This window comes from Equus quagga, chromosome 15 (genome assembly GCF_021613505.1).
Source record: "Equus quagga isolate Etosha38 chromosome 15, UCLA_HA_Equagga_1.0, whole genome shotgun sequence".
NCBI classification, from domain to species: domain Eukaryota; kingdom Metazoa; phylum Chordata; class Mammalia; order Perissodactyla; family Equidae; genus Equus; species Equus quagga.
The window spans coordinates 23,455,305-23,479,517 of record NC_060281.1 but is presented as its reverse complement, the minus strand read 5'-3'; the positions used below and the strand labels follow the sequence as shown (position 1 = coordinate 23,479,517).

Here is a 24,213-nt window from a genome sequence, read left to right as displayed (position 1 = left end):
GTTCTCGGGCTGATGAGGAAGTCCTTGTGTGATGGCAGTGGGCTCAGGGTGGGGCGGACGGTGCCTTATACTCGGGTACCTTTTTTATAGGAGTGGGGGAAAGTCATGCTGATTGTAGGAACATGTTTTTCTAACATGAGTTGGATTATGTGTGATAAGGTATGTTTGCTCTTGGGGAATTCAGGATGAAATTGGCCTTGGCCATTGCTGAATTAGAATGGAAGGACGCATCATCTTTTCCCTGCCAATGAGGCCGCACCTCTAGAGCCTGAAAAGATAGGAAATTGGAAAGTCCTGATTTAAATCTGTTGGACTTTGCAAGACACAGGTAGGCCTACATACCTATTTCATGGGTGAGTATGGGAGCTAAAGGGGAGTTATGGGGCAGACCGAGAGAGGAGGAAGGCAGAGTGTGGAATGAGGAGTGCACATAGGGGACACCTCCAGAAGCCTAAATGGTGAGATCTTGTCACCCCACCATCCCTGCCCCTTGTGTAATACAAGGAAAGAGGCATTTAGAAGCTTCATAGGCAGAACTCCTGGTTATTCTATTCTCTATATCTTTGAGGTGCTTAGTCTTCAGTAAAGGAACTCTTTAGATTTTGTTCCTGCCAGTAAACAGTGACTTACCACTCGTGTGGCCTCATTCTAGTCACATATTTCTCTGCCTTCATGGGGTTGTTCTGAAGATCCAGTGATAAATGCACCCCTGATAATGCACACAATAGACAAATGATATTCTCTATCCATCCCATCCTTTGGATCCTGTGTCATCCTCCCAGTATTTTCCCAGGATACAGCATTATAGTTAACTTGGTTTCTCTTTCCCAAATATGGAATTCTCACCGTGGTGTCATGTCTTCTCCTTGTTCCATGGTTTTCCCTACCCTTTTCTGGGAGTGTTGGAAAGGGCCACAGATGAAGGGAGAAACCTAAGCATCTGATTCTATAGGGAAGGAAGATCCCAGTGGCCGAGAGAGCAGGATGGTTCTGGAATGGGAGATCTGTCCAGGTCAGGCCAAAATCTTATGGTCCAGGCCAAGGACCAGGACAGACTTGGCAGCTGTGCCCTCTGTGCCTCACAACCCCCACAAGACAGCGACAGTGAAAAGCATTGGACTCTGTGTTTATTCAATGCAAACCCTAAGCTGTTGGTGGGATGGAGGGTCAAGGCATGTTTGGGGCTGTGTCTGCTCTTTTAAGGGGGCAAAGCACACCCCACGGTCATCAGTGAAATGAGGGGAGTCAGCAGAACTGGGAAGGCGAGATCCTGAGCCTCAGAAATAACCTTTGTAATGGATCCAACTCATGTCGCTGCCCCTTCCTTCCCGTCCCCCTCACATTCTTCTTCCAGCACAACTGCCAGATGGATGTAGATGGAGATCAGAGGTCATCCTCATGGGTCCATGGGCCTAGGATCCAAATGACTTCTGTGTGACAGCAAACAGGACAGTAAGGACCAGGCTCTTAGTCACAAGTGCGCACGCCACAGGAATGACAATGCTGAACACAGAGATCCTGTGGGAGAGAGGAGACATGTTGGTGCCCCTGGCAATGGGGCTCCCTCACATTGAGTTTTACTCCACAAAATTCCTTCGTGCCCCTTATCTTATCTGCTTAGCTCCTTCCAGCACCTTCCCCATGCTGACTGGCCCTGGGCATTTTAGTTTGCCCCATTGCCTGAAACTACTGATTAGAAATGTATTTAGTTGAGGGGCTGGCCCCGTGGCTGAGTGGTTAAGTTCGCGCGCTCCGCTGCAGGCGGCCCAGTGTTTCGTTGGTTCGAATCCTGGGCGCGGACATGGCACTGCTCATCAGACCACGCTGAGGCAGCGTCCCACATGCCACAACTAGAAGGACCCACAACGAAGAATATACAACTATGTACCGGGAGGCTTTGGGGAGAAAAAGGAAAAAATAAAATCTTTAAAAAAAAAAAAAAAAGAAATATATTTAGTTGAGAGCAGAGGGTCCATGTCCAGAAGGGGCTTTGGGAGAAAGGGTAGGCTGATGGCATTCCTCTTTCTCCACGGTGATGAGCAGGGTCACAAGTACAGAGTCCTGGAGCCGGGAAACCTGTTCAGCAGGGAGAGTCATCTCACCTCTTCCGCCTCAGTTTCCACACCTATAAACTGAGAGGAATCTAATTCTCATCAAAATCCCATCATTAATTTTTATAGATTTTAGCCAAATGATTCTGAAAGTCCTGGGTAAAGGGCAGTAGGGATCATGAGAAAGGGACAGAAGAGAGTGAGGAAGCTTGGCCTGTCCAGACTCGGTAGATACGGAATAGACAACAGCAGAGCTAATCTGCATCCGGCACAGTGACAAAAAGAGGACTGGGTGGCAGTGAAACATACAGAAGTTCAGAGCTAGAGCTAATGTTACTGGGAATTTAACACCTGAGGAAATCGGCGAGGACTGTTTAGTAAATAGTCTTATGGTACCTGGATAGTCATATGAAGAAAAGTCATCTTTTCTACATTTTATACCATACAGCAAAGTAACCCCTCTCCCGAAGATGGACTAAAGATTTAAATAAAATGAAAAAAAGAAAAAAGCAAAGTCACAGGAAATAGAATCAAGCACAAGTAAAGAACAAAGCAAAGCAATAATTTTAAAGTTAACACATTTGCCTACACAAAACTTAAATGTGCAGGTACAAACCAGCTAAGGAACAAATGACACAACGGGGATGGAAAGCGGCAGGTGGCCGTTAGCACTGAAATCCACCCCCAGCCTCCAGCTCTGTCAGGCTTCCCCAGGACTAGGTGTCTGCAGCCTGGTCAAGTTCAGCCTCCGATGGCACGGGCAGGAGCCGGCAAGCCAGTGCCTCTCTGGCCCATGGTGGTTGCAGGGGCACCATCCGCAGTGTGGGCAGTGGCCATGTTCCAGTTCCTGGCCTGAATACAGACAACTCCAAGTGTGACCCGTGGGTTCCCAGAACTCCATCCCAACTCCCCAACCCCTGCAGGACTGAGCCAAAGTTCCTCCTGTGGTGCTTGGCTTGGTTTTGACACTGTTTGCTTGGTTTCCTTCCCTCCCCTGTCCCACTTCCCTAATGGTTTTGTCTGGGATCACTTCCGAAAACATTTGCATCAGACATCCCCCTTCTGAGGATGCCACCCTGAAACAGGGTGACAGCGGCTTCCTCTGAGTTCTCTCACCATCCATCCCCAGATTGGGGTCTCAGCTCTTCCATCACCTGCGCAAACAGCTCTCTGTGTCAAATGATCTCTTGTTCAAACGGCTCAGTGGCTTCTGCTTTCCTGACTAGACTCTGACCATGGCATAGTTCCTATTAGTTAACAGATAAAGTTAATAGATGAAAGAGGGGCAGCCTCTAGGAGGAACGTGGGCAAAGGTTATGTGCTCTCAGTTTGCATGCTGGAAAATAAAAGCAGTGAAAAAAGAAGAACTTTGACTCTCACTAGCTCATTTATTTTATTGAGCCCACAAGGTTTAATGAGCCCCCGCTACACACCAGGCACTCCGGCTTAGGCTGATGCCAGCGAAACAACACGGGGAAAAAAGGCACTGCCTCCAGCTGCACGGAGCTCATGGTCCACAGCAATAGAGAAACAGAAGTGGGCACCGGTTCACATCTATTTGGGCAGGAATATTTTTAAAATACTACACCCTCGATGGTGACACTGCTGCCTTGTGGATCGCACTGCAAACCGCTTCCAATCTTTGGAAGGCCGTTTGGCAATATGCATACAGAGCAATGTGAATGTTCAAATTCTCTCATGGGCATTTCTTTTGAATAATTGATTTAAAAGAAGAAAAAGACATCTGCAGGAGTATGTTCATCTCAGAGTCACCAATAGTATAAAAAATGAAAACAATCTCCATGTCTAGAAAGAGACAAATGATTCCGTCAGTGATGGCTTTTCCACTGATAGAAGAGTGTGCATGCATTGAAATTACAATTATGACGACTAGGTCGCAACATTGAAGAATAGTGTTAGCATGGAAAAATAATGAAAATGTTTATAATTAGAATTATTACTATGTTAAAATACATATAAATATGAATAAAGACAAAGAAAATATGGAGAAAAAAGACTCGTGAGATTAGGGGGAATACGGAAGAATATTTCTTTCTCTGTTAACGCAATATTTAATGATGGACACATTCTAAGATAAATCACCTGTAAAGAGGTGTGCGTGCAAAGGTAGTGGTTCTTAGCTTTGTCTGCACATTAAAAAATCTCCTGAAGATCTTGTAAAAATGCTGAGACTGGCCCCAACTCCAGGAATTCTGAGCCTGCTGGTCTGCAGCAGGGCACACGCATCAGGATTAGAAATAAACCAAATGAAGCGAAAGCAAACCCTCCAGCTAATTGCCCTCTGCAGCAGCTGCTGAGAGCTGTTGGGCTAGATCATTGCTTCCAGCTCTGATTTTCCAGTTCCCTACAGTATAGACAAGGAAACTGAAGCCAGAGAGGGTTCCTGACTCGCCCAAAGTCACACAGCCAGTCAGTGTGACTGGCATGAGACTCCAGGGTCCCTCACTCAGAGTGCTTTTTCCACTACACTATTAGGCCCCTGGGTTGGCTGAGGTCCATTGGAATTCAGCAAAGGGGGCATTTCCCTCTCCTCACCCTCTGACGTGCAAGGAAATACAGCAGGGAACCGGGGGTAGTGGCAACCTTACCAGGAGCCTCCTCCTCACTCTGGCACCACCTCCTTCCTCCCCTGGGGAGCTCCACCAGACTGAAGGGACTTGAGCCTGCTCCTGCCCTTCACCCTCCCCGATCCCTCACTCCACTCATCCTCCTCTCAGCACGCGGACCAGGGTCCCAGAGCTGGAAACCATACCTGCCGACGTCTGTCACATTTGTGGGGTTGACTTCAAGTCCAGGGCGGGAGACACCGGCAGTTGATTTGGGTGGGGGTTGGGTCACCGGGGCCTTTGTGGCAGGAGGAAAGGTGGATGTCTGAGCCTTGTCCCGGGGAGGATTCTTGTCCGGGGAAGTGCTAGCTGAAGGGCCTGCAAAAAGGCACATTGGGCGGATGGGTGAATGGAGAGGTGGTGGGGTACACGGAGCTGAGGAGGGAAATGAACATGGCCGTCGATGCGGAGAGATTTTCTTTTGCTAAGATTAAAGAAACAGTGTGGGGTCAGCCTGGGTCGGAAACAGGAAAAAGGAAAGAAGGAAGAGAGGGAGAGAGGGAAGGAGGGAGGAATCGGGGGACGGAGGGAGGCAGGGAAAGAAGGAAGAAGAAAGGAATTTTCAGGCTATTGGTGTCATTGGAAATGCACTTGCCTGCTATTCTTCACCAGTCTGTATGCCCTCACTCTCTTCTAGAATAATTCCCTCATTACTCTACCTTACACCATCCTCTCTGCCTTGCGCTCACCTGTACTTTTGGCGTATTTCTTTACAAGTTATCTTTTATTAATATATATTTACCTTGTCTTATGCTTAGAATTCTCCAGGTGCTAGGAACTTGGACCTGCCTCTCTCTCCTCTGCCTTCCTTAATTCATGCAGTCAACACCTACTGAGGGCCCACTAGGTGCCAGGCACTACGTCCGTTGCTGGGGATACAGAGCTGAGCAGGACACAAGCCCTTCCCTCAATGTGCTCAGAAATGCAGAGGGGAGGCGGGTAAGTAAACCGGCCACTACTACCCAGTGAGACAGTGTTATCTGTGAGAGGGGACACGAAATGAGCTGTGGAGCCTTGGTCTCCAAAGTGGGAACCACGGACCAGCAGCAGCAGCATCCACTGCGGGCGGATCAGAAATGCAGAATCTAGGTCCCGCCTTAGACCGATTGAATCAGAGTCTGCATTTGAAAGAAGATATCCAGGTGGTCGTGCCCACAGGAAGGGCTGCGAAGATCTGCCTTGGAAGCCCACAGGAAGGCCACAGAGTGCATCCTTGAAAGGGGGAGAGTGGATCAGAGGCTTCCTGAGGAAAGGACTTCTATGTGGAGACCCAAAGAATGAGACTAAATTATCCCAAGTCTACCACTCACCTTTCACTATACCCCACTTCCTACAAGAGCACCCCAAAATAGGCTCTGTTACCCAAGAGGAATCCCATAACAGAAGCCCCTTCTTACTGTGGGGACAAATGCCTCTCAAGGACCTCAACTGAGAGATGAGCAGCTTCTGGGAGAAAGATATGATGCTAGAAATCCTGAGCCACAACTCCGCTGGTGCAACCACTGCTGCCCCCTACTCCCACCTCACCTGGCTCTCCCCACCCTCTACGCCCCACCCCCAGGTCACTCACCCTTGGTCACCACCAGGCGGAGAGACTCGAGGACTTCAGGGTTGCTGAGAATTGGGTAGATCACACACCGATACAGTCCAGAGTCACTCACTTGAACATTGGTCATTCGGACGTGAACTGCGCCCTGAGTGGTATTATCTTCTAGGAAGTACCTGCCCCCCAGCTCTTGACTGTTCTTTGAAGTCTTCTCTGTGAATGCCAGCGTCTCGGCTTTCCCTCCATCCCTCACCCTCTGCCAAGCCTTCTGGCTTTGGGAGTGCTTCCGGGTGTAGACACAGTGATAGTTCAGGGTCTCCCCCTCTGTTAGGATTTTCTTTTCCTCAGCTTGTCCAGCTGCAGCTTGGAGTTCTGTAAGCAGGGAATCAGAGGTTGGCTGTGTGAGGAATAGCTTTCCTCTCTTTGGAAAAAAAGAGAGAAGAGCCATCTCTCTTTTTTTGTTCAATCACCCGTTTTTCAGATGAGATCCTTAAGGCCTCCAGAGAAGATGCAACTTTCGGAGCAAGACAGCACTAGATCCCAGGTCTTTTCACTGTGAATCGTTTTTTTTTTTTTCTTACTACAAGAGCTAGGCTGTGTATGGTTCATGCAAATCAACTTTTATAAGTGATGGTTTTTGAAAGGAAGAAATTGCCTGGTTGGTGACAGAACTTGGGACGCATGCTAAGACCATGCAAGATGGGGACACGATGGGAGGGAAAGGTTATAGAGAAGGACGGACAGGGTGAAGAGTGGCTGTGAAGACATGATAGTAGCAGAAAGTGACTTCTCTCAATAGCTAGAGGAACTTCATCTAAGTCACGGGAAAGAGGTCGGTTCCAGAGACCATTGGAAAAGCAGTGAGGAAGCCATCTTGGGGACCTGGTGCACATTGATATCTGACTGTCTGGTCCTCCTCTCTCCCTTCCTTGGATAGCAGAGCATCTCTTTTTAGGGGATCCATCCTGTGTGGCTGTACTGTTGGGGCTGCTCACATTCTCAAGAAGGGACACACGAACCCCATAGCCCTGGCCACGCTGATTGATTTAGAAATGGGCACATGACTGGGGCTGGGCCAGTCAGAATCCTCTCTGAGGCTGCTGTAGCTATTAAGAAAAATGTTCTTTTCTCCTACTGTCGATAGGTCAGTGGGATGTGAATCTTCAGTTGCTATATTTCCACTATGTGGAAATAGTCTGCCTGAGAATGAGGCCAAAAAGAGCCAAAGAGAGAAAGAGACAGAGACAGAGAGACGGAGAAAGACCTGACGACATTATCCCGGGCAAGGACTCAGCTGTGCTCCAGACCAGCACCGCTTGTACTTCCCAGTTGCCTGAGCCAGGAAATCCCCCCTCTTATTTTTGCTTTAGTTGAGTTTATGCCACTTGCATCCAAAAGAGTTCTAAGTATTACAGGATGTCGAGGAGTCACAGCAGTGGTTCTCCACCGGGGGTCGATTATGGCTCCCCCTGCCCCCTGAGGACATTGCTCAATGCCTGGAGACGTTTTCAATTGTTATAATTGGGAGTAGGGTGGGTGCTACTGGCGTCTAATGGGTAGAGGCCAGGGATGCTGCTAAACATCCTACGGTGCACAGACCCCCGCAACAAAGAATTATCCCACCCAAAATGCCAATAGTGCTGAGGCTGAGAACCCTAGGGCAGAGTTCAGAGACAAGAGTTTCAATCACACACTTGGAGGTTGAACCAGTTTAACCACCTAGAATTGGAAATGATCTTCTGGTCTGGTCCAAGGGAGCCTTGCTGGTGGGAGGGCCAAGTAGAGTGGAAGCGAGAAGAAGAGCCAGGGCTGTGTTTCAGCCGGACACAGCAGGGCTCTATAACTTTACTCAGGGACTGCAGTTTATCCTCTCAGGCCCAGGATACCTGCCTCCATGGAACACCAAAGAACAGGCTGGATAGTAATGCTGGGTTAAACTGAGGGCCAGGCTACCACCACCTACAATGACTGCTGCTGTTATCAATACTGCCGCTGCACACACGTGCTTTAATTCCTTGGGCGGTAGCTCCATGAGTGCCCATTGAAAAATGCCAACAGCTGCCCCTTTGGTGGAACACCTGGGCTGTTATCACAACCCACCTGCATTCCACCCCAGGATGGGCCAAGAGCTCCAGCAGGCCCAGCCTACCTCAACCTGACCTTGGGAAGACACAACTCAGGGACTCCTGAGGATTTTGAAAGTGACACCGGGTTTGAAGGCCAGTTCTTCTGGGATCAAACTTCAATTTCTAAGGAAAGCTCGAAAACAAGCTTCCTGGCAATTCCTGTGAACAGTGGTCGGGAATGCCTGTCCAAGAGACAGGTGAGGAGAGGCTGAGGGCTGTTTTAAACCACATTTGGTTCACTCATTCATTAAGTCATTCTTCAAACTGTGGCTGAGACCTACTCTGTGCCAGGCACTGTGCTGGGCTCTGAGAACGACACACGGGCTCCACTCTCCACCTTCTGTAATGTTAAAGAGGTTAGGGCCTCGATGGTGAGCCGCCAACGCCCTAAGCTCTTAAATTAACGTTATAGATAAATATTGGCCAACTCCCTGGGCAAGGTGGGTGCTATGGTCAGAATGTTTTTGTCCCCCCAAAGTTAATATGTTGAAATCCTAACCCCCAAGGTGATGGTATTAGGAGGTGGGGCCTTTGAGAGATGATTAGCTCATGAGGGCTCCACCCTCGAGAATGGAATTAGTGACTTTGTAAAGAGGCTCTGGAGAGCTCCATTGCCCCTTCCATCACACAGGGACACGGTGAGAAGTTGGCAGTCCGCTACCCAGGAGAGGGCCTTCACCAGAACCAAACCATATTGGCACCTTGATCTTGAAACCTCTAGCCTCCAGAACGGTGAGGAATAAATTTCTGTTGTTTATAAGCCCTCTCGTCTGTGGTGCTTTGTTACTGCAGCCCAAACGGACTAACGCAGTAGGAGTTACAAGAGACTGAGATTGCTTACAAACTTGCCTGTCTCTTGTGAAAGGAGACAGTAAGAAATCAGTGCTGAAATGCTATCTGTGCGCCATTTCTTGCTCCATTGCAAGAAAGGAATTCCTTATAATATGTTAATAATAAAGAATAACAAATACTTCTTATTGCTAAGCATTTAAAATACTGTCTCATTTAATCTTCATAATTTATAAGGTTGACACTGCTATTAATCCTATTTTAGAGAGAAGGACATTGAGTCACAAATACATTATTTAATAACCCAGAGGCTATTAAGTGATTTGTCCAGGGTCTCACAGTAGAAAGTGGTGGAGTCAGGATTCAAAACCAGTTAGTCTGAGTCCAGAGTCAGCTCTAAAGCTCTGAGCTATGTGGCCCAAGGAAGCCGTCTGCTTGGGATTACAGCAGTCCCAGCCCAAGTGTGCCTAGGTGCTGGTGACTCGGTTCCCTGGGATACAGGAGCTAGAGGGAGCTTTTAGATTACACCGTAGCCCACCCCCACGGGACACAATGAAATATATACTGCTGGTTTTCCCTCACATATCTACACAACCTTCAACCTCCATCTTCTCCCACTTCTCCTTTGGAAAAACATGAACAAAACACAAGGACATGCACTGGTCCATGACAACCACACTCCTACCTGCCTGTCTCGATGATCACCCCAGCTCCAAGGAGACCCAAAACAGCATTTGTGTGCAGACTCCGCAAGGTGATGTCTGTGACCTTGCTCAAAGCAGTGGCTTCCCTAGAAAACAACCTCTGCCTGTGATCTTCCATGTTTTTCCAAGGCAAACCTTTCTTTTAACTCACTGTTGGTATTTTCCCTTTCTCTGGTTAATTTCCCAATGTATTCATCAGAATTAGGAGGAGGAGCAATGAAAGCCCCAAATGCTTCCATTTTTAGTGAAGATGTGAGCTGTGCAATAAGAGGAGAGAAAGCAAGGCCTGGAGATGGACCAGCTCTGCCAAGTCTGAGCAACAGCGCCCTCCAACACCGGCAGACAACGGAAACCTGGGATCACAGTCGCCGTGAAATTGCGCACCAGGCCTCTTCTGCTCCCTTCTCTGTCCTCAGCAATAGCTGAGGCCCATCAGAGGCCCCTGGGAAGTATTTGTGGAATGAATCGTCTTTCGGGTTTAATAGACTATCAACATCGAAAGTACCATGATGGCAGATACAAAAAAAACTTCAAACTCAAATAAAATTATTTGGGATCATGTCAAGTTTAGATTTACTCCATCATTTTCCCATCTAGGTTTTTGCGTGTCTCTGACAACATCAAAACGCAGAGACATACTGTTTCCCTGAGGCACCCCTTTTAATTCTGTTCTCAGGCCCTGTATCCGGAGAACTCCTGATTCTGCTAAGTTTGGGTAGAGAAACCCAGGCTGGCATAACTACGGTTGGCTCTCTCTTGGGTGGCCATATCCCCAGGAGCTTCAAAAGAAAAAAGGAACCTTTCTTATGGTGGGACCCCCCGAGGTCCTGGGCAGAGGCGTCGCCTGCTCACACCTCTTCCTCGCCTTACCTGAGACAAAGAGCATCCCAAGCAGCCCCCAGAGCTTGGCCTTCCTCATTCTTCCTGTGCATCAGCTCCAACTCCAACGCCAACACCGTGGCTCCTGGGGCAGCTATAAGGCGACACTCTAACCTTGAGGCTCCAGAAAGTTGCATAACAGGATATGATGCCATTACTGGGAGGTGCTGCGTCTCACACTCTGCTTTCATTGCCCGTTGCCTTGGCTTCAGACGTCAAAGACAACACAGGAATCCGCAGACGGGGCTCAAGTCTCAATTAAGCTTCTCCGAACCCTAGTTTCCTCTTCTCTTGGGATAATGACAATTGCCTTTTTAAACTAGCTCACAAAATTTTAGTGAAAATACTGCTTTTGTGTAAACAGAAGTAAGGTGTTAATATTATTAGGGGAAGAGAGGGCCCCCTGGCTCTCCCAAGGCCCACTCTCCATTCCCGTCCAGTTGGGTGTGGGTGAGAGTGCCAGGCACACGCAGGGACAGGTTGGGATAATAAAACACCTCACATTTAGGGTTTTTGTGAGGACTAAATGAGGTCCCTATGGAAAGTGCTGAGCACTGTAGCTAAGTAGCTAATACACATGTTCTTTCTACATGCTGTCCCTTCTCACCCTTACTCTCTTTCTCTTGGACTTTTCTGACTTGAGGCTGACCTCCTCTTCATCACCAGGATGGCCCACACCCCGCATTTCCCTCAGCATCCTGTCACAGAGGTGGCCTGGGAGCTCACAGAAGTGAAGGAAACCCCAGAGACGATTTGAGAGGACATGGCAGCCATTAAACAAGCATAGACTTAGATTTAAAACAAGGAAACGGGATGCTATAGTCCAGGACAGTGATGAAAGCTGAAAAGATCCAGTAGGATCCATGGTAGAAGCCATAAAAGGCAGGTTTGATGGTGGGAAAAATCTAATTAATAACAGAGAAGATTCGCTTCAGAAATACTCCCAAATGTAAAATGAATAAAGAAATTTAAAAGAGCTCGGAAATATATTGGAGGACAAGTCATAGAAATCCAGCCTACAAATTATCTACAAATAAGAGATGTTCTTGAGTTATAACATGGAACAGTGGACCATACATGAGGATAAAAATGTATTTTTTTTAAAAAAAAAAAAACACTACAGATCTGAAAAGAAATCTGAAATTGGAGGTTGAGAGAGTTTGACATGGGCAAGGAAAGATTCACAAAGTGAAACCAAGACTAGGAAGTTTCCAGGTGAAAAATTTTAATTTAAATAGAAAGACTTATGCTGCTAAACACAGAGGGGGAAAAAAAAAGATTCCTTCAAAGGAAATGAAATGAGCAGGACTCCAGATTTGTTCTCTGAGTAAAAAATGCCAAGAGACAGAGGGATGATGTATAAAGAACATTATGACTCCAGAATTTTATACCCAAACTGTTTGCTATTTGAGTATGAAAAAAAAATGAAATGTACTATCATGTCTGCAAATTAAAACAATTAAAACTTCTAAGGTTAGCTAACTTTTTTAATTAAAACTCTTGAAGGTAGCAATTTATAAAATACAGATGATAATAAAGAAACTTAAATCATATCATTGCATCCTGCGGAGGTCATTGTAGTTAAGGTTTTACTAAAGTTCCTTCTGTCCTTTGCCCTGCACGTCATATCAGACACCAGGCTTCGGACCGTGCTTAGAGGGAGACCTGCCAGACCCACCGTTCATTTTCCTCGTTTGGCCACGAGGAGGGAAAGTAGGGATCAAGGTTTTGCAATGTTCTGACTCAGAGAGACGTGATTTTTATAGAGATGACTCAGGTTAGTCCCGTTCATTGAACCAATCCCTTTCTTACAGCAAACATCTTCCACCCTGAAATGAATAATACGACACTTCCTAATTTTTTGTGTCTTAAAACACTTTGTGTTGGGGCTCCAGTTCCTGGGAGATTAAAGGGGAACTTTTTGTTTTCAGCTCTACTAGTGTTTGCTTCCTGTACCTTGAGCTCTGTGGTTTGGTGTGTATACACTCCAGATGATTCAGTCTTCTGGGGAGTGTAGGGGAGCAGAATTTCCCATCTGAAAATGTCTCTTTGGCTTGATTATTTTTAAGAGCGAAAGACTGGGGAAGAAACTTTGTTCCTCCCCCTAAATTCCTAAAAGAATTGAAGCTGGAAGTCCTGGCTCAGGAAGGAGCTATCACCATCGGTAACTATAGTACAATGTGAACTAGGTGTGATGGACAGGCAGGAACCCAGCAAGGCCCATTTGATCCAAGTCCTCCCCATGTAAAATTGTCTCTGCAGGCGTGGCAGACATTTGTTTACCAGACATTTGCTTTTCCATCTCCATGTGACTTGCCTTCCTCCCCTTGGAAGTCCCAAACTACTACCACCAGCATCCTCTTTTGTCTTTAGCTGAAGATGGTATTTAAGGTGGTGGCTTCAGCCATTCTGGCAAGTTACTCGGTTTTTCTGGGTTTCTACCATGTATACCTGTTATTAAATTTGTTTGATTTTCTCCTGTTATTCTTTCTCATGTCAAATGAATTCTTAGGCCTGCCAGAAGAACCTAGAAGGGTCCAGGAAAATTTCTTCCTCCCCTACAGTGGATTGATGCTTTTATCATTATATAATGTCTCTCTTTGTCTCTAGATATTTTCTTTGCTCTGAAGTTTACTTTAATCAGATATTAATATAGCCACTCCTGGCTTTTTAAAAAATTAATGTTTGGGACCTTGCCCCATGGTCGAGTGGTTAAAGTTCTGTGCACTCTGCTTTGGAGGCCCTGGGTTCATGGGTTCAGATCCCAGGTGCAGACCTACTCCACTCACCAACCACGCTGTGGAGGTGTGCCACATACAAAAAAGTAGAGGAAGATTGGCAACAGATGTCATTAAAGGGAGTCTTCCTCAGCAAAAAAAAATAGTAATGTTTGTATGGTATATCTTTTTCTATCCTTTTGCTTTCAACTTACCTAATAGTTGACTTTGAAATGAGTTTCTTGTAAGCAGCATCTTAATTGGACTTTGTTCTTTTATCCCCTCTGTCAATCTCTGTCTTTTGATAGGTGTGTTTAGATCATTTACGTTTAAGGTAATTATTGATGTACTGGCAATTAGTCTACCATCTTATTTCCTTTTTTCTATTTCTTTCCTCTGATTCTCATTCTTCTGTTTCTTTTTTGGGGGGACTTTTAATTAAATAGCCCAAGAAGGATTTCTAATTAGACTTAAATATCACAGGAAGCCGATTGTTCCTTCACACCATCCTAAGGAGAGGCGGCACCTGAGTGCCTTTAAATGAGAACAAAGTCGTCCTCCACCTGTCTGGTCACTTTGTGTCCTTGAGGCAAACAGAATGTAAATATCCTTTAGTCCTTTATTCCTTATTTTTCTGAGGAGTTTGATGATCCAAGCTGTATTTTAAATTCCCAGACTACTTCTCCCAACAAGCCATCATCTCTCAAGGCTTTTTGTTGCATAGTCTTGTGACTTGTGACCTAGGATTTCTTTTCATTTTAAGGCTCAGTCAAAAGTTCTACTTCCACACTGACTCCTTTGGTGCCCTCAGCACCAGGAAGGTTTATTTTTAAGCTACTATGAGCCTTTTTGTATTTATTAGTCAAATGCTATTTTCAGTGCTATTATGAAAGCCTGCACAAATATTATTCTGTCTTATTTTCCTTCAGTAAGTCACTGAGCCAAGTCAGTGTGTCCCAATCTTCACTATGGGGTAAGGTAGCAGTTTCTTTCTTAATGTGGATTGGTTAATCACATGTATGGTCTGACCTAGCTAGAATATATGTGTGACATTTTTTAACAATGAGATTATGTATATCTTCTTTTCTGGCTCAAAGGAGGGCCCCATGGGCCTAAGACCCAGTTCTCTGAGAGCTGGTGCTGGTGTCTCTGAGGAGCCCCCATGAGGCTGTTACTGGGAGTGGGAAAAACTGCAAACTGGAACCAAGTGCAGCCACTGGAACCACTGCCCTTGCCCCTGTGAAGTGCATTGCTGTGGTGGCACTCACAGGAATAGGACGCAAACAGAAAGAAGGGCATCCTGTTCGCCTCCTCCAGCCACCCTCACCCTCCAGCACTCCTATTGACAGAGTACAACAGGGAACCAGCTGGCAAAGGAGACATCTGGTTTCAGAGTCTCAGTTCAGACCCAGGTAGAGAAGCATTCATCAGAGAGATGATAGCTGAATAACCGGCTCACTCACAATCAATAAACAAGGCCACCCCAATCTTGGGATGGGAATCTTTTATAAGCCTTGCTGACAGTGACTATACTGGCCTTTGGGCATGGAAACGTTTCTACCCACTCTGAAAACATACACACAATGAAATGTGAACATCTCTTTTTAATCTGGGGAAAAAAATCAACATATATATGCATTCATTATTTGTAAAGAAAAAGACTTCCTATTCTTCCTTCTTTTGAATATAACTATATACTTATAACTTTTTGAGACTCAGGTTGTCTTAATAGACTGACTGCAACTTCATTTTTGATGCTTACATAGTCACAGTTTGGCTACTGGGAGTCCTTTAAGCTGACTCTTGTGTCCTTGACACCACAAAGAATTATTGAATGTATCCCCGCTAATGGCAACAAGACGCTCCAGGCCCATCTTGCATGCTCCCATCCCAGCGTGGGACCAGCCGCCCTCCAAGGAGCCAAGAAGCTTCTAAAAGGAGAACAGTATTAGAAACCAAAATCTAAGACCAAGTGAGGACCATTAGTTGTTTCTGATGAGCATTATTGTTACTGAGGCAACCCTGCTTCAAGCCACTTCAGTGAAAGAGCCAGAAAAACTTTTTTGAAAAATAGTGGTTAATAATTCTTAAACTTCCCATAAAGAAAATCCCAGAACCAGAAGACTTCACTGGTGAATTCTACCAAACATTTAAAGAAGAATTAACACCAGTCTTTCACAAACTCTTCAGAAATATATAAGAGGAGGGAACACTTCTCAAATAACTTTATGAGGCCAGTACTACCCTGATACCAAAACCAGACAAAGACATCACAAGGAAAGAAAACCACAGACCAATATCTCTTAAGAATATAGACACAAAAGCCCTCAAAAAAAACACTAGCAAACTGAATGCAACAGCATATAAAAGGAATTATACACCATGACCAAGTGGGATTTATCCTAGGAATGCAAGGTTGGTTCAACATATGAAACTCGATCAATGTAATACACCATATGAATAGAATAAAGGGAAAAAAACACTATCATCTCAACAGATACAGAAAAAGCATTTGACAAAATTCTTTCATGATAAGAAAACACTCAACAAATTAGGATATGAAGAAAAGTTCCTCAACTTGATAAAGGGCATCTGTGAAAACCCCATAACTCGCATCACATTTAATGGTGAAAGACCGCAAGTTTTCCCCCCTAAGATAAGGAATAAGACAAGGATGACTTCTCCTGTCAATTCTATTCCACATTGTACTGGAGGTTCTAGCCAGGGCAACTGGGCAAGAAGATGAAATAAAAGGCATTCAGATTAGAAAGAAAGAAGTAAAACTATCTCTACTCACAGACGACATGATTTTCTACACAGAAAATTCCAAGGAATCAAAAAAAAACTGTTAAAGCTAACAAATGATTTCGGCAAAGTTGCAGGATACAAGATCAATATATAAAAATTAGTCGTATTTCTATACATTAGCAATGAACAATCTGAAGATGAAATTAGCAAAGCAATTCCTTTACAACAGCATCCAAAAGAATAAATACTTAGGAATAAATTTAACAAAGGAAAAGCAAGACTTGCACACTGCAAACTACAAAACATTATTGAAAGAATTTTTTTTAAAAATACGAATAATTGGAAAGATGTCCTTATTCATAGATTAGAAGACTTAATGTTATTAAAATGACAATATTTCCCAAATTTACCTACAGATTAAATTAAATGCAATCTCTACCAAAATTCCAATTTTCTTTTCTGCAGAAATTGACAGCAAGTACTGGCATAAATGTAAACATTTAAATCAATGGAATAGAATTGATGGTCCAGAAATAAACTCATACATCTGTGGTCAATTGATTTTCAACAAGAATGCCAAGAAGATTCCATAGGGAAAGGAGAGTCTTTCAACAATTGGTTTGGCACAACTGTATGTCGACGTGCAAAAGAATGAATTTGGACCCCAACTTCACATTATGTGAAGACGCGGACGTAGAGCGGAAACCTAAGAGCGGAAACTATAAAACTCTTAGAAGAAAACGAAGGAGTGAATCTTTATGACCTTGGATGGGCAATGGTTTCTTAGATATGACGCTTAAAGCACAAGCAACCAAAGAATAGATCAACTGGACTTCATCAAAACTAAAAACTTTTGTGCTGCAAAATTATACCATAATGAAAGTGAAAGAACAATCTACAAAATGGGAGAAAATATTTGCAAACCATATCTCTGATAAGGGTCTAGTATCGAGAATATAAAAAGAACACGAACAGCTCAACAATACAAAGACAAATAACCTAATTTTAAAATGGGTAAACTTCTCCAAAAAAGATAAAACAAACGTCCAACATGTATCATTCTTGGGTCACGTTTATATTCAGTGATGTCCTGGTAAATATTTAATAACTGCCTTTCTGAAAAGTGGCTTGATTTGTAGTGATTGTCAATTTCTATGGTGTACATACTCTCATAATGGTTGATTTCAAGTTCCCAACATGACAACACTGAATGTGGAGCTGGAAAGAGATCCTTGGCAATCAGCTTTTGTGAGCTGGTGCAACTGGCTCCATTATATAATATATAACATATGTTATTAATTATATATATATGTTATTAATTATAATAATTCTTAATTCTTTTTTTGGTTATATGAACTCTTCCTGATGCCCATTGTTGTTATGTCCGGTTCAGGATATTAGTGCTCTGTCAGCTGACATTTGTTGCTTGGTGGTTCTGCTATTAGTCCTTACTCCACAGCAGCATTTTGCCGCTGCAGGACAGTGAAGTTGACTCTACAAGTCCAGACTGTGACCTGAGTGGGAAAAAAGGAGCAGTTCAGTCTATACGCCTTTCATTTAGAGGCAGCAGGTCCACCATCAATTACTCAATGCCTGGTTCTCTGCACGTGTTAGTAAGCGAGAGTCCCCACTGAACAAATTCATTTTGCATGCCCTATTCATAGGAATAGAAATTCTAGTAATATAATTGAGATATAATGTAAATTTATAAGTGAACCTCCAAAACTATTGGCTATTAACTTTGACAAAACTGCAAGTTGGCATCAAGGTTAATGGCAAAGACGAAACAAAACAAAACAAAGAATAGAATATATGATCTTCAAATGCACTTTTGGATGTATCCAAGTCAACTCTAACTTTACCATCTGTCATTTTCTATTTCCTGCTTTCCTGAACTTTTTTCTTGCTTGTTAAAAACATTTTCTTAATCTTAAAGCATGTCATATATTGTCTTGCCATCCCATATTTGAATTGTACTCTTGTTGAAAGCATGGTTTCTTTAGGGCTGTTCACAAATGCTCCATCTCTCCTCTTTCCTGGCACGTGGCAGGATTGCACTGCCCTGAACCCTGTGAAGTTAGCTATGGCTGTGTGGTTTCCTTGGGCCAATGAATTATGAGCAGAAATACATATCAGTAGGAGTGAGGCTTTCAGAGTCAGCAAGAATTCACCACATTTCTTCTCTTCTTCTAGAGTGGTTCTAGAAGCTTCTATCAGACAAGTCTCTAAGTAACTTTACGGAGAAGCTGATGGCTCATTTGCATCAGAAGTGAGATTCAAAGGAAGACGTTTGCTTGGACTAAATCATTGAGCTTAGGAGAGGAGGAGGGAGAAAGTTGTTTGTTCTTGCAGCACAACCTAGCCCAGTCTATTACAATTAAATCCTATTGGGACATTTGATAAGATAATGTCCACAATAGATTTGTTTCCTGACTTTCTCATTTTGGCTTTTAGGAGGAAGCAGCGTGTTCTATATTTTGACAAGTACATGTAGGGCTAGAACTCATGGGACTGTGTGAGGATTGTACTTATTCTTCCTAATTCTTAGCCCAAATATCTGGGCATTTATTTTACATGGTATTCGTCCAGAATATCTTCCTGTTCATACAACCTTAGCACAGTCCCAGGCAACTGCAGAGAAGTACTTCTGCTCCAGCCTCAGGCAGAGAGTAAGGAGAGTATCTAACAACTTCAGGGAGAATTTCGTGTTATAAATGAAAGGGAAAATACAGACAAGAACAAGTTTTTGAAGCTTTATCTAAAATCTTCAGTTCTTCTCTCCATTGGTCAAAATTATACATATATGTGTGTATTTCTGTGTGCATGTGTATTATATATATATATATATATATGTATATATGTAGGTATGTATGATATATATTAGATCTTTATTTTAGATTCTGTTCCTAATATACACTAACGTTATTTTCTCTGACCACAATCCATTATAATTTTGAACTCCAGTTTCTCAAAAATATTTAAAGAGAAATATTCATTGCCCCATTGTTGTATTAGTCCAAAGTTTATTAATGATCTCATAAAATATGACTTGATTATTATCAACAATCAGTTCAATTACATGAAGTATTATTATAGAAATATTACACTTTTAAAATTTTACCAAAAGGTCCGAGTCGAATGATAGCACTGGTCCACATAATTTTCAGTTTTATATGGATTACCAGAACCAACTTATGTAGACACCAGTTATTTGTACAATAACCATTCTGATAAAATTTTATAAATTTTTAATAAAATAATTACATCAGAAACGCTTAGCCATTTAAGTTTTAGTAGGGGAAATGCCATTCGTTCCACAGCAACTGCGCTACTATCAAAGAGAAGGAACACAAATTCACTTTTTAAATCAAAGGAGTCTAAAAATATCAGTTAAAAAGTTTCCAAACTCAGACTTTTTTTTTTTTTTGGTCCTAAAACAAAGCAAAACAATAAAACTCTCAGGTTGTATAAATCTAAAGTCACCGATAGAGGGAGCAATTCGCCTAGTTTATCTTTGACAAGCTTCTCTAACTTCTTTTGGCCTGACTGAGTGGGAGGTGGCATTCTAAGGGAGCAGTTGCTTTTAGACTCCTTATTCTCAGACCTCCATACTCAAAAAGTTTTATCCTAGTAATATCCTTCGCATCAAAATAATTTTAACCTGGGCGAATTTTTTTTTTTTAATAGCAGCTGGAGTTTGCAAGGAGGTCTTCTCGTGGAAACACCATGTTGCCTGCTGGCCTAGCGGAATCTTGGCTTACATACAGGGTTTATGACTCAGGGAGAGGATCCCCGGAATATGAGATTCCTCTATACATGAGTTATAGATTTGGTTCTGTTTCAGTTAGAATTAGCAGGCTGAATATAACAGAAAACTCCAGTAAGAGTAGCTTAAGCAAAATAGTACTTTATTCTGTCTCACTAAAAAGTTCAGAGATAGGCACTGCAGGGCTGGTGTGGTAGTTTTGCATCATCAGGGGCTTTGGTTCCTTCTCTTCCCCACCATCCCAGTTCATGCCCTCCAAACTTCATCATCTTGTGAGCTAAAATGACTGCTAGAGCTCCAGCCATCACATTTGTGTTCTAGGCAGCCAGAAAGTTTTTTCTATACACTTTCTTAGCTTCAGTGGGTCTTCACCTCTTCCCTGGGGATGACAGGGCTCGTTGCCACTACCCCAGCGAGTTGATACTTTTGATCCAAAGAAGATAAGGGTCTATTTTCTTCCTCCCTTTCTCCAGGTCCTCACCACTGATGGAGATTTTCTGCCTTCAGTCTTTCTTATGAGCACCTAGAAAAGAGTTTGCAAGTGGGTCTGAGCACTCCCCTTGTGTCAGGATCCCGGGAGTTCTGGACTGTCATGCTAGCCTGCACTTGACCTTTGACAATTTGTTAAAATCTGAGCTGAATTGTTCTCACCCACTAGTCGGTATTTGCACCTCCTCCTCCCTGTCTGTGGGACAGGTGCGCTGGTGCTCCCATCTCAAGTCCCCTGGGAGTGGCCTGTCTTTCCTTGGATTTTAGGCTGCTTGGTTGCCTTGCAACTTCAGCTCTCTTATAGGTTCAGGAAAAGTTATGGCTCTGTAGTTTACCAGGCTTTTCCTTCTAGTTCAGATGGGAGCAGCGCTCACTTGAGCTGTCTGCATCCTAGGCAGAAACCGAACTTGAGAGACAATGTGTGAAGACGTAATGACAGAGAATTTTCCAGAGCTGTGAAAAGTCACTAAGGCACAGATACAGGCTATCATAAACCAAGCAACATAAACAAAAAGAAATCCTCATCTCGGCGTATTGTCAAGAAATTGCAGAACACAAAACAGAGAGGAAGCAGCCATCAGTCATGAAGAACTTTGAATAGCAGACTTCTCAACTCCAACAATGCAAGCCAGAAGGTGGTGGAACCACATCACCAAGATGCTTAGGAAAAATAACTGTTAAACTAAAATTGTATACCTAACAAAACTCCCAATAGTGAAGGCTATATTTGTTAGGATTCGGTTCAGCTATAAAGAACAGAAAAACCCCAAGTAACAGTGCTCAACACAGCTGAGAGATTTCCTTCCATCTGGTGTAAAGTCCACAGCTGTGCTGTGCAGGGGCTGGATGGGGCTGTGCTCGGCGAGGCTCTCTGGTCTCAGGTCTCCGCCAGCTCAATATGCTGACGTCACCACATGTGGTTCTTCTCATGATCTAAGGCAATATTCACAATTTCAAAATGCCTTTTCTTCAGAGAAAATGATGGTCTTAGAAGATGGACATAATTTTTTTGTAAAATAAAAATTTGCCCTTACGTCAGCATGTAACATATTTTATGGAATGCTATTGGTCTGAGGAAACCACGCCTCTGGGAGCTGTGGTTCGAAGTCTAGCCTTGAACTTACACCCTGTTGGTGGTGGGAGTAGGACCAGGGCCTCTTCTCTCTTTCCCATTAGGCCATAGAGCATCTGAAAGGATATCAAAGAGGTTATTGGCTCTGAGTGTTCCCAGGCTTGGAGACACTACTTCAACCATCATCAGTTACTTCCATCCTTCTAAATCTCATATAAAGCATTCCTCCCTGTGTGCTCCTAATGGGTCTGCTCTGTATTTAACAGTTGCCTAGGCAAGTCATCATTGGAGAATCCAAAGGGATTCCCATTGCTCCAAGCACTCACTGCCCAGGACTTCCCAGAGCCTCCCACCGCCAGACCCATCCTGAGATATGGGTGAGGAATGCTCTTAGATGTTGTCATGACTGGTATTCTCAGGGTGATCTCTGGGCTGTGGACAGGCACCCTGAAGACACAGGAGAGAGTGACCAGAGTATTGCAAGGGTGATGGGGAGACTGGTCACAGGAAGACAGATTTCCTCTCGTTGTCCCTGCTCTTGGACCCCTGATCTGAAAGAAGTGGGCAGAGGCAGAACAGGAGGGAGAATATCAGCTAATAGGGATAGCGACAGGGGAAAGGGCCCTTGCTGGGGAGGGGCGGGCTGGAGGGACTCGGGCGTCAGGGTCAGGGAATGGATTCATTCCACTTTCTGAACTTTCTCCTCCTTTCTCCTCAGCTCATGCAGAAATGAAAGGAGAACTTCAATGGAGCTGCCTCCACTTCATTTTTGACCACAGGGTCCAGGAGCATCTCCAGCCAAGCCTGTACATCCAGGATGCATACTCACTCTCCTCCATGCATGTCTCCTGGGAGACCCCTGTCTAATGAGCTGCACAGCTTTCATGGAGGAAAAGATCTCAACCCTATGTGCATGGAGAACACTGCCTAGCATCTGCGGTGCATTTCTTGCCCGGAGCAAAGATTCTCAGAACTCCTCCTCAGCCCAGACCTTCTCCCTCCAGGGTGTCCCTCTACTGTCACTGGCCCCATAAATCTGCAGTCAACCCAGCTACTGCTGGAGTCAGCTATAGTTCCTTATTCTCTTCCTTATCTCCCACAAGCCCTTTCTGCCAAGACCTGTCAATTCTATCTCAATCTGATGCTCCTGCATCCTCCTGCCACTTCCCTGGTCCCATCTCCCATTTACTCCCTTCTCAGCTCTCACTGGATCACCAGATCACCATTGGAGCCTCTAGAAGCTGATCTTGTTTCACGTTCTGCTTCAATCCAGTCTGCTCACAGTTATCAGAACGACTTTCTGAAGCACATCCGTTTGCATTACTTATTTGAAAACATTTGTGGCTCAAAGAGTTGAGTAAGAAAAAGGCCAATAACTTAACGCAAAATACACAAAATACACGAAGGACGTGAACAAGCAAGTCAGGAAAAAAACCAATGCAAATGGTCCATTGACTTTCGAAAAAGGATCCTCCTTCCTTATAACTGAAAAGATGCAAAACAAAACAACGCCGTGTAACCTGGACCCATCAGATTGGCCAAACCTGAAAAGATAGATACAATTTAGCATTAGCAAGGGTGTGGGCACCCTCATGCGCTTTTGTTTGTTAGCAGCCCAAGTTAGTGTGACCTCTGAAAATGACAATTTTGACAGTATCGATAGCAACGCATTTACCCATTAACCCCTAGTAATTCTGCTAGAAATTTGCCCAGGGATGTGCCACAAAGTTACCGCTATATGTGCAAGAAAAGTTTACTGCAGCACTGTTGGTCCCAGCCTTTCTAAACTTTCACAATCATTAGGGAAGTGGTTAAGTAAATTAGAATAAAAAGTCCAGCTACTATTAGAAAGAATAAATCAAATCTCTGTGTGTCAATAAAGAGCAATCTCCAAGATCAAGTTCCAATGAAAAAAGATTCGGGACTATGTTTATTCCATAGTGTCTTTTGTGCAAAAAAAAAGTTAAAAGACAGAAATACCTGCTGGTATATATGTAACATTTTCTGAAAGGATACATAAAAATCGGTTACCAGTGGTTACCTTCGAGGAGGTGAAGAAAGACAAGAAAGATTTTTACTTTTTGTCTTACACTTATAAACAGCTTGGAGTTTTTTGTTACTATGTGCATGTATTTTTTGAATGGACTTTATTTTTTAGGTTCACAGCAAAATTGAGCAGAAGGTACAGAGTTCCCATATACCCATTGCCTCTAAACATGCGCAGCCTCCCTCACTATCAACATGCCCCACCAGCAGAGTGGTACATTTGTTACAATTGATGAACCTACATTGTCACGTCATTATCACACAAAGCCCAAAGTTTACACTACGTTTCACTCTTGGTGTCGCACACCCTGTGGGTTTGGGCAAATGTTTAGTGACATGTATCTACCCTTACAGTGTCATACAGAGTAGTTTCACTACCCTAAGAATCCTCTATGCTCCCTCTCTCCCTAGCGAACCCCTAGCAACCACTGATCTTTCTTACCGTCTCCATAGTTTTGCCTTTTCCAGAATGTCATACAGTTGGAATCCTACAAGATGTAGCCTTTTCAGACTGGCATCTTTGGCTTAGTAATACACATTTAAGTTTACGACAGTTTGTTTATCCGTTCACCTACTGAAGGACATCTTAGTTGCTTCCAAATCTTGAAAATTAAGAGTAAAGCTGCTATAAACATCCATGTAATGGTTTTTGT

At 43.9% G+C, this 24,213-nt stretch overlaps 1 protein-coding gene across 1 annotated transcript; it reads right to left on the bottom strand.

The window, feature by feature from the left end:
- Positions 1 to 1,109: 1,109 nt before the first annotated feature.
- TREM1 (triggering receptor expressed on myeloid cells 1) lies at positions 1,110 to 10,823 on the bottom strand. The gene is made up of 4 exons (XM_046638938.1): positions 10,714 to 10,823; positions 6,249 to 6,596; positions 4,825 to 4,996; positions 1,110 to 1,518 (listed from the first exon to the last, which is right to left on the bottom strand). Exons 1-4 carry the CDS (start codon positions 10,760 to 10,762, stop codon positions 1,413 to 1,415), a joined length of 675 nt encoding a protein of 224 aa, XP_046494894.1. The 5' UTR covers positions 10,763 to 10,823; the 3' UTR covers positions 1,110 to 1,412.
- Positions 10,824 to 24,213: the final 13,390 nt, after the last annotated feature.

Bases quoted from the DNA above. Each gene is read 5' to 3' on its own strand.
- TREM1 (XM_046638938.1), bottom strand. From the start codon at position 10,762: ATGAGGAAGGCCAAGCTCTGGGGGCTGCTTGGGATGCTCTTTGTCTCA. The intron at 6,597-10,713 runs GTAAGGCGAGGA...CCCTGCTTACAG, and splicing joins TGGGATGCTCTTTGTCTCAG to AACTCCAAGCTGCAGCTGGA. The intron at 4,997-6,248 runs GTGAGTGACCTG...GCCTTTTTGCAG, and splicing joins CCGCCTGGTGGTGACCAAGG to GCCCTTCAGCTAGCACTTCC.